This window comes from Cupressus sempervirens, chromosome 7 (genome assembly GCF_028749045.1).
Source record: "Cupressus sempervirens isolate cs-2001-9-10 chromosome 7, ASM2874904v1, whole genome shotgun sequence".
Lineage (NCBI taxonomy): Eukaryota > Viridiplantae > Streptophyta > Pinopsida > Cupressales > Cupressaceae > Cupressus > Cupressus sempervirens.
The window spans coordinates 118,900,927-118,921,997 of NC_143124.1; the positions used below are offsets into that span (position 1 = coordinate 118,900,927).

The window sequence follows — 21,071 nt, forward strand, 5'->3', positions numbered from 1 at the left end:
CAGAGTATTTGCATGCAGGTGATCTTGGCAAATGTGAAGTTGGTTTTCACAACTTCTACAGTAAATGCTAATTCAGGCCATTATAGAAAGCATTGAACCTAATTCAATGATATGATTGGGCGGCTGAAAATAGTGTACTGTTATCATATTAAATCTGCTAAAATCATGAGCTCGATCTCATTTATGGGCATCATGAGTTAGTTACAGCACTATCACACACTCCACATTTTGGAAAGCCGAGAATATCATTAACTGTTGCATCTAATATTCACCCATATATTAGCACAACTGTTTCTTAATATGGATATCTAAACTTTATATAAGTTAGATGCATGCAAGCCATCCAATTTATTTCTTAAGTAAGCTGTATTGAAATCTAAATATGGATACAAAATTGATTGGACTGCTCCCATCACGTTAGGATGGATCATCACGTAATAGAGCCCATCACCTTAGGATGCTTTTATGACTTGGTGTGATAGCTCTTTACTATCATTTATGAGAGTTAATACTATACTCAAGTATCACAATCAGGCACGGGATTATTATAGAAGATTTCTGGCAGAATTTGCAGCTTTAGGTTGACATTCTTTTTAATGTTTGTTGTAGATTGAAATTTTTTCTTTTTTTTTACAGTAACATTATGCATAGTTCATCATCTCGCAACTGCAAATTTTGCCTCTACAATTCAGTATGTTATTTTCGGAAAAACTAAATTTGTGTGATCTTCAAAGTTAAGATAGTTTACCTAGAATTCGCTGAAACAGTAAAGTTTATCATAGATGTATCGCTGACTTGGCATTAAGATAGTTTACCTAGAATTCGCTGAGACTGTAAAGTTTATCGTAGATGTATCGCTGACTCGGCATTAAGATAGTTTACCTGGAATTCGTTGGGACTGCAAAGTTTATCGTAGATGTATCGCTGACTTGGCATATGAAGTCTTTTGACAGTCATGGCAAAATATTCAAATCTCACTGAATTTGTGCATATATCTTCTCAAATTCAGCATGGCGAGTTCAAATTGTGGCATGACTTATGAATTAGAAAATTTATGGGCGATATGGAATTTTTGGGAGAAGAATTTTATGTAGTGATTGGTTTTGCTGATTGCAGACTTTAAATCTAAGTTGAAATAGCGTGTTTTGGAAGATAATAGTTGAATTAGGTAACATAAGTTTGTTAAGATCTATTTATCTATATAATAATCAATTTTTTTTATCAACTTCCTCCTTCATTTGTTAAGCTTTCAAGTTTTATAGTATGCAAATTTTCATACAGTAATCTTACTAGGCTATTTCCGAATATAACAATATTTCACAAATCAAAGTGTCTTGCAAAAGCTTTACAGCTGTCGATGTATATAACAAAGAATCGGACTTCCATGCCTCCAACTCCACAGCTAGCTTACTTGTAAATTGATGTAATTACTAAATATTGGAAGTAGAAAGTTGTGTGAAGGTTTTATTTGGGTTCAGTTATGAAAACGAAGGAACAGCTTTATGTATAATACCTGCCAAATTAATAGAGAGTGTGATGAAGCGAAGAGGAGAGATCATCCCTCGTTGATTCTCTCTTTTGTAAGAAATATGTGCAGTTGCAGTAGAATATATAGAATTAATCCCATGTTGCATTCAGATTGTCTTGTTTAAGAAATTCATGTACAGTTATAGTATATTGAATCTTGAATCTGGTTTGCCTTCTGTAATGTAGCAGCCGCCAGGGTTGCTCTCTTTTCTTGCTTAAATTCTGTGGAACGTTAGCATGAAAATGTGCTCGCTTAGAAAGTCAAATGGAAAGATTTTTTTTCACGGATTGATTAGTAAGTCCATGTAATGAAACGTCATGTTCATGCCTAACAGACGAAAATCATTTTAGTAGTACAAAAAAATGCTAGCAACACCTCAGCGTGCAATAGGTATGCCCAAAAGCTCTGAAGGAAAGGGATATGATCTTTCTATTATATTTATATGTCTATATTTGTTTCATTTATATGTTATGTAATCTAATGTATATTATCCAATGATGCATCCATATTTATTTAATAATGTAAGAGATGGTTTGCTTTGACATAACTTTCTCATGATTCCTCGCAAATGGGATTACAGCTACTTTCCCCTGAAATGTAGAAAAGTAATTGATGTTTAAGCCTTTTGACTGCACAACAGGGCCTCTTTCCAATAGTAGTCAAAGTTTAGTTATATTTTAGTTTCAGGCAAATTTAGGACTTGTCAATGTTGGAATACAATAAATGATAGACAAGTATGGTGGGATGGTCTGTGGTTTCCCCATCAACTGATAAGTTTATTTACTTTGAGATTTTTAATTGATTTTTTTAGCTTGAGAAAGTAATTGCCTACGTAGCCCTCCTCAAACGGTTCTTGTTGGTATAAATAATGGTGGTAAAAATGGGAGTGTCCATTCCTGCTAGAATGCACTCTCCCCTGTTTTACAACTATCTCTGTATTACCATTGTCAGAAAATCTGAGGATTCTGGTTTTCAATTCTATTGATGGATTATTAGTATGAGAGTAAAGTTAAATACATTTAATTGAGTTTATAATGAATTTATGAGGAATCAAATATTATTAAATTAAAAATATCATATATAGTTGTGTAAAATATTTTACTGAAAAATGTTTATATTAATAGAATTTATCATATAAATTTATTAATAGTTTGTTAGTTATTTCTGAATATTTTATTATTTTATATAATTAAACTTTCAGTTAGAAAATATATTTTATTATTTTTAAGTACAAATACTTATGTTATTAGAAATTAAGTTTTTAATTATATGTTACGAAAATGTTTTTTTGTCAAGTAGTCAACAAACTATTATGAAACACTACTACACCTTTTCATTTTATGATATTTTAATATAGCAAGATGATTTTAACTATGATACATTCAAAGAAGGAAGTTCTACTTGTTATAATTTTGAGCTGCGAAATTTAAATTACGATGTTATGCTTCAAAATTTAAAATTTGTAATTGTTGGTTTTGTTTACCATGTGTTTTGGTTTATGGCATTCTTAACTTATTTTATTTTAGCCATTAGTGTAATAGATACATACATACATACATATTCTGTATATACTATTTTATTTTTCGTATAAATGAAAGATTTGGACCAAATTTGATCCAATCTTTATTTTGCTTTGTTTATGGATGCAGGTTGGGGTTTGTGTTTGTTTGCAAATAGTTATAGTTTGAGTTTTTGATAAATTAGTTCAAGTTATTTTGATAAATTTGAAATCTTGTTCAAATATTTCCATTGTAAAGCATTTTGGTTTCATTCTTAACCATTTTCCTTTTACGTACATGTCTTCTACATGTTTTTTGCTCACCAACCACATATAGGGGACTCAAACTATTAATTTTAGTACTTATACATTACAACCCAACTCCTTAAAATAGCATTTCATGCATCTACACTCATCTTTCATTAAAAAGGATACTCATGCAAATTAGTTAAAATATATGGATAAAATTAACTTCCATTCAATACTATCAGTGTTCCTATTGGTTATTTTTTTGATATTTAACATTTTTTTTGGTTTTTTAGGTCATGGCTAATCCTCCCCAACCTCACCACATAATAGACATCTCGAGCAGTACATCAAAGGTCAATACTCCACAACCATCTACGGGGTCTAATGGGTCTATCAATTGGAATGAGTATCCCCAAACTGAAATACAAAGTCTTGTGAATTGTGCTTCTCAAAATTGTGCTCAATTATATGCACAAATGAAAATGGCAAGTATACATACATATGATGTTCAAGAATTTGAGATCATTAGGGTTGAGGAAGTTTTGCAACAAATCAATTTACAACAACTTGATTACTATCATTATTGCAATTATCTAAGGGAGATTCATGCTAATGAGTATTACAAACAAGGGAATGCACCTATTATTCGTCATGCTTTTCAAGACTATCTTAACCATCCATAAAGCATGCTTCACTTGTGTTATCCCTTTTTTGTGATTATTAGTGGTTACTCTATTACAACTCTCCAAAAAATAGGGGTTTTTGATACTTCTCCTAATACTGTAATACACGAGTTGACCTTATGTTCCTCCTCTATTATGTCATATGTTGATTGAAGTTTAATTTATACACACTTGGTTCTATTTTGAATACAACTATGTATTACATATATCTCCAACAACTATTCACTTTTCTTCTTCCTTTACCCTTACATAGTTTACTTTTCTTAAAGAGATGCCACATTTGTTTGATAATATAAAGTGAGCTACAATATCTACAAAATAGCTCATATATATTTAACTAGAATGATTTATTTTTCACGGCACAATGTTTTATACACTATTATGTGTGTCACATCTTCATGCATCTTTGCACACTTTTGTCTTATGTTTTATGTTTGCACACTTTAGAATACAAGTTTGAGCACTCTTTTCAATCTATTCTCACACTTTATTCGACAAACTTGGGCTTCACCAAAGCAATTTTAGTTTATCATTTCCTTGTATGTCCTCTTATGTTTAGACAATTGCCACACGTATATGTTTTGGTTTGAAAATAAAGTCAATAGATACAATTAGAACTATCTCTTTATTATAAATTAATATCATGTTCCTATGTAGTTCTATATACTAACATCAATAAACAATATTCAACCGTTTCTAAAAACCAACTATTCTTTTCAATCGTACTAACCACTGATGGAAAACATTACTTCTTGTCCAAGAAAATGCTTGGCAACAAAAAAATGTGTATCTAAAGAAATTACTTTTGAATTGCACATTCCTGGTATGCCTCCTTACATATATTCCTTTTGCACATGTACATGTTTTTCTATATAAGTAAGAATATCCGAGTATGTATTGTTTTAGCACAGAGTTTAATTGATGTTACCTTCCATTTTATTTGGCTTAAATTCATAGTGGGAGTTCACTATAGTTATTAATTCATTTCCCTCCTACACTTCACAATAAGCATTATTTCAACCATATCAAAGTCACCTATAACTATTCTTATTATACTATGACCACTATGTTCCCATGCAAAGTGGTACCATGCTATAATGCTTAGGTCCAACCCTACTAATGTAATGTGGCCTATTATGACATTGACAACCACATGCTTACAATATTTTAATATTTTTCACACATAATTTAACGAATATTATCACCATCTATATCTTCTTTTGTATCAATAAAGAAAAAATTGAACTATAAATAAACAAATAAATAAAAATTTACAAAATAAATTAATTTTACTTATGTTGATAGAAATCTATGATTGATGATATTAGATTTTTAAAAAATGATTATATATCTAACACTTTGAACTTGACCGCCACAACTACTTTCCTATACACATTCGATTCTATTTTGAATACAACTATGCATTACATATATCTCCAACAACTATTCACTTTTCTTCTTCCTTTACCCTTACATAGTTTACTTTTCTTAAAGAGATGCCACATTTGTTTGATAATATAAAGTGAGCTATAATGTCTATGAAATAGCTCATATATATTTAACTAGAATGATTTTTTTTCATAGCACAATGTTTTATACGATATTACCAAGAAGACATGAAAAATATTCAATACATTTTAATAGATGAAATGAATTTCATAGGTCCCAAACTACTTTTTAAAATTGATTCTAGGCTACATGAAGCTATACCCCAAAAACAACACCTTTTCTTTGGTGGCATGTCACTGATTCTTGTAGGTGACCTAGCCCAACTTCTACCAGTTATGGATAAACTACTCTATGCATCTCACACAAATGCAAAATAGTTATGGCGTAGCTTTAACACAGTGGTAACATTAGAAACGATATTTAGACAAGAAGGTGATGATCCGCTTCAAATACAATTTCGTAGAGCACTACATAATATCCGCAATGTTGAACCAATGCTACATGATTGAGATTTATTAATGACTCGCACAAACAGGAACCTCACTCTAGATGAACAGATTGAGATTGACAATGAAACACATTTGTTTGCTACCAATGAACAAGTTTCACTTCACAACAAAAAAATGCTAAAAAAACTCAATGTCCCTATTGCACTGTGCACTACAAAAAATACACATCACAGGCTTGAAGAAACGATTGATGATGACCAATTACCCAAAGATGCTTTATTATGTAAACTTCAACGTGTCATGCTTATAATGAACCGTTGGGTCATTGCTGGTCTTGTTAATGGGTCTCTTGGAGAAGTCAAAGATATAGTGTATCCAATAAGATGTAGACCTCCTTTCTTGCCTTCATATGTCACGGTAGAGTTCAATAGTTATACTAGTCCACCTTGGGATCCTAGAAACCCAAAAATTGTTTCAATAGAACTCATTTCCTGAGGCAATCGTACACAAATACCTCTTGCCATAGCCTGGGCTATCACTATACATAAATCACAGGGTTTAACCTTAGGCATGGCTAGCATTGATATAGGTAAAACCGAAAGACAAGGCCTCACCTTCACGGCAATCTCTAGAGTCAAATCCATCCAAGGGCTTCGTATAGAGCCCTCCTTTTCTTTTGAGCACTTTTGTAACATGAAAAAGAATCTATACAATATTCTTAGAAAGAAAGAAGAAGCACATTTGCACTCAATCTCGCATCAAAACCATGGCTTTGAAGCTACTTCTACAAAAAATGGTAATGTATGTCATTCTACAAATATCCATCATTTCCATTTACTTGTGTGTTTGTGTGGCTTCCTAAGTAATTCACTACTCTTATCTATAGGTTGACACTTGTTGGATTCAAAGGTGTTCACACACAAAAAAATGCTCAAGAAACTTTCAAGTATTTCAGGTATCTTTTGATTGCTTCTAGATTTTACGACTACTACATTTCCTACAATTGCCTCATTTCTACTTCTTATAAAGAATTAATCCCTTTTTTTTTTTTTGCTTACGTACAAGTCTTTGCTGCCTTGCCACAAATAAGACTCCTATTATGTTTCTACTTACAATTTCAAAATAAATCAAAAAATGTGCAATTCAAATCAAGTATGAAGTCTATTTTTATATCCTCAACACTGAGGGAGTGGACATTTTTGGGTTCCATCAATCAAAAAATAACGTGAACTTTACCATTGAGATATGTTTCAAGACTGTCTATTCTAACATTGGATGATCCTTGTAGTTACATCATTATGATTTATCTTTTGTGACTTGTTCTATCTTCTCATCTTATTCTTTGGTACATATTTATGTATTCGATGTGCCTCCTTGATGAGATTTATGTGTATTGTTACATTTCTATTTACAATTTCAATAAAAATAATAAAATGTGCAATTCAAATCAACTCTTGAACTCGATGTCTTGCATTAAATCAAATAATATAGTTTTACATTTATTTATTTTACCTCCAAAGAGAAATGTCAAATTTATATCCCTCTATTCTTTATATATAATCTACACTATCAATTAGAAATATTTGTTTTAAATTTACATCTTTTGAATGTCTTTAAAAAAAAAAACTATCGACATAACCCTTGCATCTCTTTCAGGTGCAAGTGCTAGTATGATAAATAATTATAAATAGTTGGATGTGAGGGGAAAATTTTCTCCCCACTTATGAACAATTTGATAAATAGTACTTTGGAGAGGACAAATATGGAGAGGAAACTCTTGGAAAAATAATTCAGTTTGTTTAAGTGGGTGCAATAGCTGATGCCACATTCACAAGAAGCTACTATAACACCAAGATGATAATAAAGTTTTACCTATTGTCCAAATACATAAATCCCATGAAATGGTATTACAGAAAGAAACACTCCACATTGATGATGGACTTGACATTCAAAATCATATATAAAATCAAGAAAAAAACTTTTTAAAACCATTTTAAATTGTCTAGTATTTCTTAATGACCCAATAGCTTGCCCATGGTACATAATAATTCTATTTACTAATCATTACTCCTTTTCATGCAAATACTATCTATAAATAAATTTAATTTTGTAAGTGAAAGAATTCACAGCAAGTGAACAACGTTAAAATGGTATTTTCTGAGCGAGTGTAAACAGACGTCACTGTCAAAACTTTGAGGGAATTAAGAGTATTATTGTACTTACTCAATACTTTTAATGATGGGGCCCATACAGAGTGAAGCTTCTTGCAGTGCCTCTTTCCACCGCTGCAGCGCTTCTGGAGCGTATCGGTTGCTCTCTTCGTGACGGCGAAAAGCTTCTATATATGTTTTTTCTGCTCCAGCAACGGTCCATCTTAAAACAGAAGGATCAACTTTGTAGAAGATGGGGATAATAGTTCTGCGGGTTTTGACCATGTATTCCAGTTCAGCCAAGCACCAGGGGGATTCTGCATAATGCTCAGAGAATATAGCTATATAAATTGTAGCAGTAGCCATGGCTTCTTCTAAAGCTTTAGGCAGTAAATCACCATACTTGAGCTCAGGTTCGTCCAGAAATACTTTAACCCCCGTGTCATTAAGGGATTCGTAGATCCTTCTGGCTAAGGTATGCTTAACATCTTTTCCACGATGGTTTATAAAGACATTGAAGGGTGGATGTTTGGTTCCAGATGAGGATGCAACAAAAGTAGAAGCAGATTGGATTATTGCATCAAAAGCACCGCTGCTGCTAGATGAAGATGCCATTAGAAAGAACAATGGTTCACAGGGAAACTTTGACAGAAAATAGACAACGTTGGCTTAACGCAGGAATGTTTGCTAGAGAATGGTGTGATGAAGAGCAGATGGACTTGAATTGCATATGAAGATAATGGTCGAAAGCAGCACGAAAAAAGCTTGGCAAAGACCGAGTAGGTAAATAGTATTTGTACGGAAAAGGGATGTGGAAGGAGCGAGGAAACTTCCCTCAGCCCTCTTTCCCTGACTCGGCCCACTAAGCCATGTGAAAGGCCGTATGTGCTTTATTAAAGTTTTCAGCTTTTTCTTTTGCCATACGGACAAAGGCACGTGGAAAGAGGAGACAAGTATTGGAGAATACGCACTAGAGCATGTGAAAATCCGTAGGTCGACTGATTTTTACTTTGGAGTTTTTACTCCAGACAACAATATGAAAGCCCACACAGGAATTCTTGTCCTCTCACAATTATTACATCAAAACAATATTACAGCTAAAGAAAAGATGAGATAGACTAAACTAGTAGGTGTGCAATGGGTAGATATATTGAAGATGAATTAAAAAGATAAAAGTAGTGGATCTATGTTCCTATAGAATAATAATTATCTATTGGAACATCAACTACACTTAATCAACAAAGTATTTTCTTAGGGGAAAAAAATGGCGTAATGCATAATAGGAAGGAAAGAGATTACATAATTGCATAGAACTAAAGAAAGATTAATTATAAGGTTTTAATTATAAAATGTGACATGTGCATATCACATTGTGATTCTCCACTTGCTTGTGATCGTCTAAATGCATTAGTCTACCAAGTGGCGGTCTATTCTTAGTTCAATTGGTTTAGAGTGTATAGGCATATCGGGTTTGTTTGGACTAAGGGACATTTGAGTTTTCTAGGTTTATTGAGAACTAGGGGTTTTCAATGGGTGATTATCATTAGAGGTTGAAATAAATGAGAATGCACCCAAATTCACTAAGACTATGGGTTTTTATAATGATTTTAGTATTTGAATTCATTTGTATCTTCCTCTTATCCATTGAGCTTTACATTCTTTCAATGTTTCATTTCACGAGATTGTCCAAGCATTTAGAAACACTTTCAACAAGAGTTGTCAAGTTCTATAAATGAAATAGATTCTTGGAATAAATTCTCACCAAATTGTGACACCCTCTTCCTCTTTCATCATGCACATGCTCTATGAGAAAATATTTGAAAACACGATCTTTAGAGGGACCATGCATTTTAATATTTCTTCTTGATTGCAATGTCATTTATTTCCCATGAATTTAACAATGTTTAGGCAATTTTTATGTAACTTAAGTAATTATTTTGTAATTTTCTCATACAATAACTTTGCATTTATAGGCCATGTTGATAATTACACCAAAAAGTTAATAATTGTAATTCATGCTCGACTCCATACATGTTTGCACTGACATGTTGCTTGTGTATTAATAATTCTATGTTCTATTAAAAGTAAATGTTTTAGTGTACAATATCATTTCAATATAACCTGGAAAGAAAGACACAACTACAAAAAATATCTACAAGAAAATATATAGTATGACCATTGTCTTTAATTGGTGTCTAGATACATATGTATTGGAAGAATTATCATCTAATAAGTTTTAAAATTATTCATATCAAATAACTTATTATGAGGTAGTGGCTCTGAAAGTATACTCAACTTGATCTCTTATGAAAATGTTCCTTTATTGCAAAATTTACATTTTAGTTTTCTTCATTATGTCATTAGTATAATGAAAGCACATATTTTTGAGTAATTCTATCAATCAGTTCAAATGCCCCATTATGCTTCCACATTTGGAAGCATACCAACCAAGATAGTTACTTCTATAACATCTAATATTATTGATATATCCTTATGCTTTGACGAGTGTTCATGCTATGTTCTAAAGCTCCTATTTTGACAAAGGGAGATGAGATGTAGGCAAAGGTTATAGATTTTGAGTACACACGTACCAATTGTATTTGCTTGAAATTGTCTAAACCCTTATCTTGTGTGTCCAACAACTGCAGTATTATAATTCCATATGACCACATTTCATTGATGCATTCTTTAAAATAATTCACTTTCTTTGTCAATGCTTCCATATTTTTTATACACATTTTATCAAGCTCATTATGACTACAACATTTGATATTTATATTCTTATGTACTTTTAAGTATGCCACTCCTTTTGACTATCCCTCTATCTCTTTCTGTCTCTCCATCTCCTCCTTAAAAATGTCTCTCTTATTTCTCCCTATATTTCACTCTCTATTTTTCCTAACTCTTTGTGCTAGTTCTCTCTCATTTCCTTTTTTTTGTTCCCCCCAACCCTTCAATGCTAACTTCTCAACCAATCTTCAAAAGTACAACATTTGACATGCAATTCATAATTTTACTAAGTGATAGTTTGGAATTTATATATAAGAAAATACCAAGGACATCATTTAGAAATGACATAGGTGTGTCAATCTTTTGTTGAAAATAAATTAAGTTACTAAATGTCTGTTAGTTAGCTTTATATCTATTTTCTCACTTCCCTTGTGTACACTTATTTTTCCTCATGTTTGAGAATCTCAAATTACATTATGTTATTTATTTCCTTGTACACATAGTTGATTTTCTCTAATTAACATATAACCTTATAATTGTGTGGATACTATTTTGAATTTTATAAATAGAAATATTTTTAAATTATAATTCCAAGATAAAATCAAATGTAAACTTGCAATTTTAATTATAAAGATATTGTTGACATTGTAATAAGATTTTGAAATATCTTTTAAAATTTAAAATTTCACTTTAAAACTTAATAAGTGAATATACAGTTGAATTTCAACAAAAATATGAAAAAAACAACCTTTTATTTGGATAGGAAATTGGTCAAAGCCTACATTATTTATTATTCATTTATTATTATTTCTAAGATTAATTATTATTATGTATTAATCTCAAGTAGATTCAAACCCAAGTCCTCCCCAATGAGAGGCTCACAACTTATTGTTGTGTTATACACTCTTGCCTATAAAAAACCCAATCTTACAAGCTACCACAATAAATTTAAAAAGAATTTTATATTATTATTTAAAATTTAAAATCATGTGAAATTAAATTTAAAATTATATATATATATAATTATATATATGTATATATATAAAATTATATATATGTATTATTTTAAATATATATAGTTCCATATACTATAGTAATAGTTTGAGATAACTTTCTCTAACGAAATATTTTAGTTTGAATTGTGTAAATTTTAAAAATTATTAAATATTAGTTAATATACATTGAACTTAAAACTAAATTGAAAAATATATTTCATTTCCTAAAAATTGAGTCAAATAGAAAGATTTATTAGATATGTTGATTATCTCTTCTAGATTTTAGATATAGGATAAATATCTACTGCTATTGACTACAATATTTGTTAATTATTCAGTTCAATTTGTGGACCTACGTGCCTATTGGGTACACTAATCTACACTTGAGATAGAGTGAAATATGCAATATAGGCTTGATTTGCATGCCATGAATCACCATTCCATGCCCGAGTAACGAGTTGTAGTTTATGAAATGGATTCAACATCACTTATCAAGATTTTGTGAAAATATATGGTATTTAAGCATTACCATTGAAAGACCATGCATTGGCTCCTCCTATTCATCTACTAGTTATAGGGTTGATTAAGTATGGGAAAATAATATTACTTTGAGGCATGATAACTATTGGGGATGTTCTACAATCTCTAGATCTTTTGATTTGTTGAAGGTGTTTGTTCTACAATGGAGAGCGTTAATGTTGCATTTCTAATTGAAATAAGATGACATTATGGAATGCACAAATTGACTACAAAAACTAAACAACCATAGTCATAGTATATATTGCCAGAGATTCTAAGTTCCCTAAAAGTTAAATTCTATTGAAGTACATATATTTTTCTAAATATCTTCTAGTGCAAATATTTTTGTAGTCTTTTCATATATGGTTGTATAGTTGAAAGGGATCTGCAATATATTTTCATGGAGTGTTAACATACTCCTTCAACTTGAAAAAAACTTTAGTGGGTTTGTATAACAATACAAGTGATTTAGTGATGAGCTCTAAGTAAAATGGCTAGAAATAAGTGAGCACTTTAGAACTATTAATAGGTGTTGCATCTAGCACAATGGCTTTTATCATAGGTCTAATTGTCTAATTCCAGAAGTTATGTTATTTAATTTTAACTATTATTTGGATGGCTACTTGTTCTCATTGTCAATTGTGTGTGACTCTTTTCAATGTTATAATGTGAGTGTGTTGTACAACATGGTGTTCCTATAACATTTAAAAAAAAACATTTTCCTTAAATCTATGTTGTTTTACATTTTTAGCCATTTCATATTGAACTTGGTGGTCTACCAATCAATACAAAAGCATAGCTTCGATGGATACATGATTATGTCACTAGCATTTTAAATTTTTTGTTCTACTAACATTGTAGGTGGTCTCTAAATAATTCATCTGGTAACAAGTTGATTGAATAACCACAATATACTAATTTTGTTGGAATTGTATCTCATACAACTACATACACATTTTTTATTGATTAAACAACTAACTAAAACATAAAATATAAGAAAAGTTTGGAGAGATAAAATATGATTTGTCCCCCTTAGTAAGATATGAACATTTTAGTTTACTATCTACACATTGCCCAAGAATTATGTCAACATAGTATTACATGGAGCATACTTAGACTCAAGTACATTAATATGTAATAATATATATGAATAACATAAAAGTTGTCTTACATTGTCAAATGCATTGAGAGCACTCACCTTAAGTGCACCCACCTACTCATATGACTGACCCAATTGTATGACAAATAAGTCTTCAGAGAATGAGTGGTCAATTTGGCCACAACAATTACTAGCAAAATGTGTAATCATATCCTAGCTACAAACATATCAAACGATATATAAAATAGGTTTAAAAATTTAATAATTCTATGGGAAAATACAAGAATGCAAATTCTACTTTATCGTATGAATTAATTAGAATGCCCATCATCTTTAAATTTTCTTTCTATAGAGCTCAATAAGGAGAGTTTGATCCAAACACATGACATTTCATTTTTTTGCACAACCAAAAAAGAAATGAAGAGGAGAATTAGAATATGTGATCAATGCCTTTTGGAGGATTTCATTGAGATTGAGGGGAAGCTAAGCAAGGGTTGCAACATAAGAAAGCCTTTTTATCCTCAAAATTTTTATTAGACTCATTATTTAGATGCCTTATTTGTAAAAAAATTCCTTCAATGTTGAATAAATTCACCATCAATAGTTGAAGGGGGATAATATACATGATGTTGTTGGATCTTGTAACATATTTCTGCTATTCAAATTAGACACTACAACTAGTTGTGTATATATATATAATTTTTATTTTCTTATTTTTTTATTTTAAGCTCCATTTTTTTAATGTTCTTCTTGATCTATGGGTAAGATGTGTGGTACCTAGTGTAGAACAAGATTTAGTGTGCAAAGAACATTAGCAATAAGGAAAACATTCACAAACATAAAACTATATTCCCATATAAGATTAGACAAAAGAAGGTGTAAGAGAGTGCAAACTAAGAGCAAGATCACTCCAAAAGCCTCCTTGATGTTGTAGATGCATCCTTTGATGTAGATGTATGCTCAATAATATTGCTGAAACTTCAAATGGATGGATGGGGTGAGTGAAACAAGGTTTCAACAATGGAGTCATGGAGTGATTTTGCCATTATAATGGTATTTTGGTAGTTTATGATCTCTCAAAATAGCATTATAACTTTGCATGGAAGGTGGATGATTTTAGTAGAGGAGGGTTCAATTTATAGGCCAAGGGTTTGAGGGATGGAGGGCTAAGATGCAAGGAGAGATGAAAGCTTAAGGAGGGCTAAGATGCACTTAAAGGGGAGCACATGGATTGTGCTTGTTTAGCACCAATAGGGAGGTGACACTTGTCATAAGGAGGATGGGTGTGAGAGGATAGGATAAGGGTTGGTCAAAGGCTTAATGAGGGTGGTTGAGTATGTAAGAGTCATGAGTGAGGATGTAAGAGTATTGAAGGCTTTGTGGTTGGGATAAAGTTTTATGGTTGGGATATTTTGAGGGAGGAGACTTTGGTTTGGTTTAGGAAAGTCTTAAGCTCACTTAGGGAATGTGATAAGGTTACGGGAGGATTAGGCTTGGGTTAGGATTAGATTAAGGATGTTAGAGGGATGCAAGTGGATGGCATTCATGAGGGTGGGTGAGTTAGTGGCTAAGCTAGGTTAGTATGGGTGGATGGGGTGGATTAGGCTAAATGGAGGATTTAAGATAGGTTAGGGGCTATTAGATTTGAGGGTTTTATTTATCAAATAGATTTTAATAAATTTGGGATTTGGAATTAGATAGGAGAATAGGATTTAATTGATAAATAATAGGTTATTTGATTTATCAATTAGGACTATAGATGATTAATTAAATTAATCAGCTAGGGGATGGAAAAGGATTAATTAAATAGGAATTTAATTAATGATGCCTTTAGAGATAGCTAAATAGGATTACCAAAGTGGTGTAATCAGATTTAGGTGTCTACACCTAGGAGCTTGTGAATTGGTGATTTATTTAAGGAAATCTAAATGCTTCATTTTGTCTAAACTAGCTAGTTTTGGATCACAAAATCTAGAATCTACTCACAAACCTAAGTTTTAGCTCATTATAGCTCCCTACTCCCAAAATTTGCCCAAAAATCTAGAACCTACAACTCCTAAATCCAGTAAAGAAATTGACAAATACTACCTATGTTGGGTGTACATGTGAAGCCCAAAAATCTTTCATTTATTATTGTTTCCCTCCAATTGTTTGTCTCTTCATTTCTCTTGAGACTTTGTGTGTGTGTGTGTGTGTGTGTGTGTGTGTGTGTGTATTGGAGGTTCATTAATTTCGATTGTATTCAAAGAGATGAAGCTACAACTATGGATGTAAAGTTTAGACTTTTACATTAATACTTCCTTGTAGTGTGGATGTACCACAATTTGTGGTGAACCATGATAAAGTCGCGTGTTTGTGTTTTTCTTCTCTTTGTTGTTCTGTTCTTTCTAGTTTGCACTTTCAACAAACTTCACAATTGGTATCAGAGCTTGGTGTAGTCATTGGAATTGATTTTGATGTTTGAAAATTCAGAGTCATGGAAGATTTGAAAGTGCAAAAATTCTTAGGATAGAATTTTAGTTTGTGGAAAGTTTTGATATGTTCGTTGCTAGTCAAGAAAGACTTGGCAGTAGCAATTGATTGAAAAGAAAAGAAACTAGTTGCAATGAAGGATGAAGGCTAGGATAAAACTGATAAAAGAAAAGACAATAATATTTCTTTCTTTATCATAGAATGTTGTATTTAATGTACATAACGAATCTATGACCAAGGAAGTTTGGGATAAACTTCAAAGTGTGTATGAAACACTCTTAGCTACAAATAAAATATTCATTATAAAGAAGCTCTACAAGTTAAAAATGAAGGATGAGACTGCGATGTCAAATTACATAAATGATTTGAACACTTTATTATGTCAAACAACCTCAGTGGGTATGAAACAAGATGCTGAATCTAAAACTATCATCTTGTTGTGTTTATTACCTAACATCGTGGATCCCATTGTTATCGTAGACTTTAGTACTTCTAACTCCTTAAAGAGCAAGCTGGTCTATGATGAAGTAATGAAAATTCTACTTAGTGAGGATATACGGAGAAGCAATAAGGAATCCTCATCCAGTGAAGCCTTGACAACGGTGAGCATAAAAAATAGAGGAAGAAGCCAAAATAGAGGTAGAATAAAAAATCATAGAAGATCAAAATGAGCTAGGTGTTCAGAGTCAAGGAAAAGGAAAGGAGGAGATTGTTGGTTTTGTGGAAAAAGTGGTCACGTGGAAAAGGATTGTAGAGGTTATAAAAGAGAACAAGAACGAGTGCGAGAAAGTCAAGCCAACACCATTTGTGATAAAGATGACAATGTACTAATTTTATCTACAACTAATACTACTTTAGCCTCATGGGTTTTGGATTTTGGCACTTTATTACATACCTCTTCATGTACGGAATACTACTCGAATTATCAAGAAGGTAAGTTTAGTGAAATATACTTGGGTGATAATAAAGCATGTGAAATAGTAGGCAAAGGAGATATTTTATTATCTTTGAAAGGAGGTGTTAAATGGCTATTAAAAAATGTGCATCATGTTCCAAAACTAAAAATAAATTTGATTCTCATAAGTTAGCTATATGCACAACGTTTTGTCAATTCTCTAACTAATTCATGGAAAGTCATAAAAGGATCCATGTTAGTTGCAAAAGGAGACAAGATTGGGAGTTTATATATTGTAGAAAATATTAGTGAAGTGGGGGATGCCATGATAGTTGAAGATAGAAATTCAAAATTGTGGCACCAAAGGCTCGATTACATGAGTAAAAAAGGCCTTGCTATTATGCATAAAAGGGAGCAATTACCTCGGTTGAAATCAGTTGACTTATGATTTTGTGAACATCCTCTCTATGGAAAAAAAAAGTGGGTTAGCTTCTTAAGGACTGGATATGAAAAGAAAGGTACTTGTTCGACACTTGTCTATTCTGATGTGTTCGGATCCACCAAGGAAAGCTCTATTGGAGGGGCAAACTTCTTCATCACTTTCCTTAATGATTACACAAGAAAGGTACGGATTCACATATTTCATAAGAAATTTGATGTTTTCAGCAAGTTTAAAATCTTTAAGGCTTTAGTTAAGAATTAGATTGGTCACAAAATAAAGTTCTTACAAATGGAAAATGTTGGAGAATTATGCTTTGAAATGGAGTTTGATTCATTTTGCGTGGATAATGGCATTTGTAGAATTGGGATTTTTCCATTCACCCTGCAAGAAAATGGAGCAATGGAGAGGATGATTAGAAAAATCCTTGAGAAATCTCGTTGTATGCTTTCTAATGTTAGTTTAGGGAAGGAGTTTTGGGTAGAGGCATGTAGTAGAATAGTATACTTAATCAACCAAAGTCCCTCTTCTTAGTTGGACTTTGGCATACCAAAGGAAGAATGGTTGGGAAAGAAAATCTCACATTCTCACATCTAGGTGTTTGGATGTGAAGCTTATGCACATGTTCCAAAGGAGAAAAGAAGGAAGCTTGATCCAAAATCACAAAGAGGTATATTTGTGAGCTATGGTGAAGACTAGTTTAGTTTTAGAATTTGGGCTCCAGTTGGTAAGAAAATTATCAGAAGTAGAGATGTCGTCTTTAATGAGAAGGTATTTATAGCATTTCATAAGGAAGAAAATACAGTATCCCCTTTCCTTGTTATTGATAATAATATAAATGCTGATAGAAATCAGAATAATGTTTCTTCAAGTATTCTATCTCCTACTTCATTTTTAGCTCCTGCCCCTCTTTCCTCCTCTTATACAAGTATGTGAATCAATATGATGAAAATGGTGAACAAAATTTTGATTGTCATAGTCAAAGTGATAACATCCCATCCTCAAATTACAATCAAAATAGAGAAGCTAATCCTTTGTTTGGGTACAAAGAAAATGGAAAATACATTGAGTAAGGCACTCTCCCTGCCAATTTTGTAAAGTGCATGTCACTCATGGGTGAGGTGGACTCCACACAGGAGCCTCACCTATGGTCTTCACCACACTACACTAAGAGTGATTCAACAGTCAAGTCTGTGCAATGACTTCCAAATGTTAGACCATCCACACATATAATCGACCACTTCCATCACACCTTGGATGTAGACAGAGACATGGACAATACACATGCTCCACTCACAATTCACGATGGAAGAATCGGTGATATTTCCATATCCCAATTGGATCCCATATCACATGGCTCACATGAACTGACCTCTACTAGCATTGACTAGTGTGAAGCACACATAGACCATGTTACTCATCCACAACCCTCATCTTACATCCATGTTCCTATTCATAGCTCAATGGCAACATGCAGACTTCAAATCCCCTGTTTTAACAAACATATGAGTGACTCTAGGAAACACTCTAAAAATACTCCTTTTTATCAAAATTGTGTTGTTCCTCAGTGCCAAGCATTCACATTTGACCAATTTTGGTCATGATTAGCAGCATGGAATCTGTACGAGTCAAATAGAAGTGCACGATAATCCTCTATTGCAAGTCTTTGATATTCGCCAAGGTCAAGTTGATAAAGGATATACAATAGAAGGTAGACACAATTAGGACTATGTCCATACTTCCATTGGCAAAAATCGTAGTGAAAATTTCAGTAGCAGGCTTCCTTTGCAATAGAGAAGTCATTTTGATGTAGAACATGAATATCAAAACCAAACTCAAAAAAAGTAATTGATCAAAACCAAACTCAATAGAGACATGATCCTAGTATGGGGACTATAAAAAAAAGTAATTGATCAAAACCAAACTCAAAAGAAGCATTGCACATCTTCAAAGGATAGTGACTTTGAACTCCAAACACCAAACTCCCAGGATAAAGAAAAGGGACATTTTGATCATAATGAAAATGCTTAAGGATGGAGGGAATCTACAAGATAGAGAAGGCTTCCTACTTGATTCTATGATTATGAACTCTTGTACTCTGAAGAAGCAGAGCCATAACTTTTTCTTTCAGACCAAGTTGAACCAACAAGCTTCAAAGAATCTCGCAAAGCATCAGATTCTTACAAATGGAAGGCAGTGATGCAGGAAGAGATGGATTCTCTATTGCAAAAAGAAACTTTGGATTTGGCTTCTTTGCCACTAAATCAGAAAGCACTAAAAGATTGATGGATTTAGCAGTTGAAAGATGAAGGCAAAAATCATAAGCAGTATAAAGCCAACATAGTTGTTAAAGGTTTTAATCAGCAAAAGGGCATAGATTTTAATGAAATCTTCTCACCCATGGTCAAGATGACTACAATCCAGGCTATTCTTGGTTTAGTTGCTACTCATGATCTTGAGCTTGAAGAGTTGGATGTCAAAATGATTATTGACATTTCTCCATGGTGATCTGAATGAAGAAATCTTCATGATGTAGCTCGAGGGATTTATTAAATGTGGTAAAGAAAACTTATATTGTAGATTGAGGAAGAGCTTGTATGCTCTCAAGCAAGCTCTGAGGCAGTGGTACCTCAAGTTCGATTAATTCATGATTGAAAATAACTTCATTAAATGTGAATCTGATCCATGTGTCTACTACAAGAAGTTACCTAATGGTTCCTTTATTCTTTTATTTCTCTATGTTGATGACATTCTTGTCATCGACTCATCTATGAAGTTGATTTCATAATTGAAAGAAAAGTTGTTAGAAAGATTTTCCATGAAGGACTTAGGGGCAGAAAAATGGATACTTGGCATGAATATTATCCATGATAGACACAAGAGGGAAATAAATATTTCTCAAGAACACTATGTTTTCAAGGTATTAGAAATATTTGGCATGGTGGATGCCAAACCGGTCAGCAATCCTCTTTTTGATAATTTTAGATTATCTTTAACCATGTGTCCCAAGACACAAGAAGGACAAAACTACATGAAGAACATCCCATATTCTTTAGCAGTGGGTAGTCTTATGTATTCAATGGTTTGAACTCATCTAGATATTGCCCAAGCAGTGGGGGTTGTTAGAAAATTTATGATAAATCTAGGTAAACAACATTAGGATGTAGTTAAGTGGATCTTAAGATATCTTAAGGGAACTCCTGATTTAGTATTGTGTTTTGATGGCAAAGACACTTGACTCAGAGGTTATATTGATTTAGATATGGCTAAAAATTTAGATAATAGAAGATCTACTAATGGTTATGTATTTACCTTTGTTAGAGTAGTGATCAGTTGGACATCGAAGTTGCAACAAGTGGTCTCACTTTCTACTACCGAGGCTGAATACATTGCTCTCACAAAAGGAGAAAATGATTTGATTTGGTTGCAATGTCTATTTGTTGATTTTGGTTATCCTTAGCAAGGATCAATCTCGTATTGTGATACTAAAAGTATCATTGACTTAGCCAAAAATGTAATTTTTCATAGCAGGACTAAGCATATTGTGGTATGTTATCATTTCATTCAAAGTAAACTTGAGGAGGGAAAACTTTAGGTCTTGAAGATTAACACCAAGGAGAATCCAGCTTATGGAATTACAAAGGTTGTTCCATGGGAGAAGTTTGAGTTCTATTGAGGTTCTCTTGGCATTGTAAAGAAACAACAATAGGTGAATTCAGGGGAGACTCATATATTACAGTAGGTGGAATTCAAGTGGTGGTTTGTTCGGTGTACATGTGAGGCCCAACAATCTTTCATTTATTATTATTTCCCTCCAATTGTTTGTCTCTTCATTTCTCTTGAGACTTTATATATATATATGTGTGTGTGTGTGTGTGTGTGTGTGTGTGTGTGTGTGTGTGTGTGTGTGTGTGTG

General features: G+C 32.5%; 1 protein-coding gene across 2 annotated transcripts in view; it reads right to left on the reverse strand.

Annotated features, from left to right (window-relative positions):
- Nucleotides 1-8,773, reverse strand: part of LOC149545797 (uncharacterized) — a 47,254-nt gene extending 38,481 nt beyond the window's left edge. For both annotated transcript variants that reach the window (XR_016353619.1, XM_089790843.1), the window contains exon 1: nt 8,080-8,773. Coding sequence is in view for 1 of the 2 variants with exons in the window: in XM_089790843.1 (XP_089646969.1) it covers nt 8,080-8,621 (542 nt within the window). In the remaining variant the exon portion in view is untranslated. The remainder of the gene's footprint in view (nt 1-8,079) is intronic.
- Nucleotides 8,774-21,071: the final 12,298 nt, after the last annotated feature.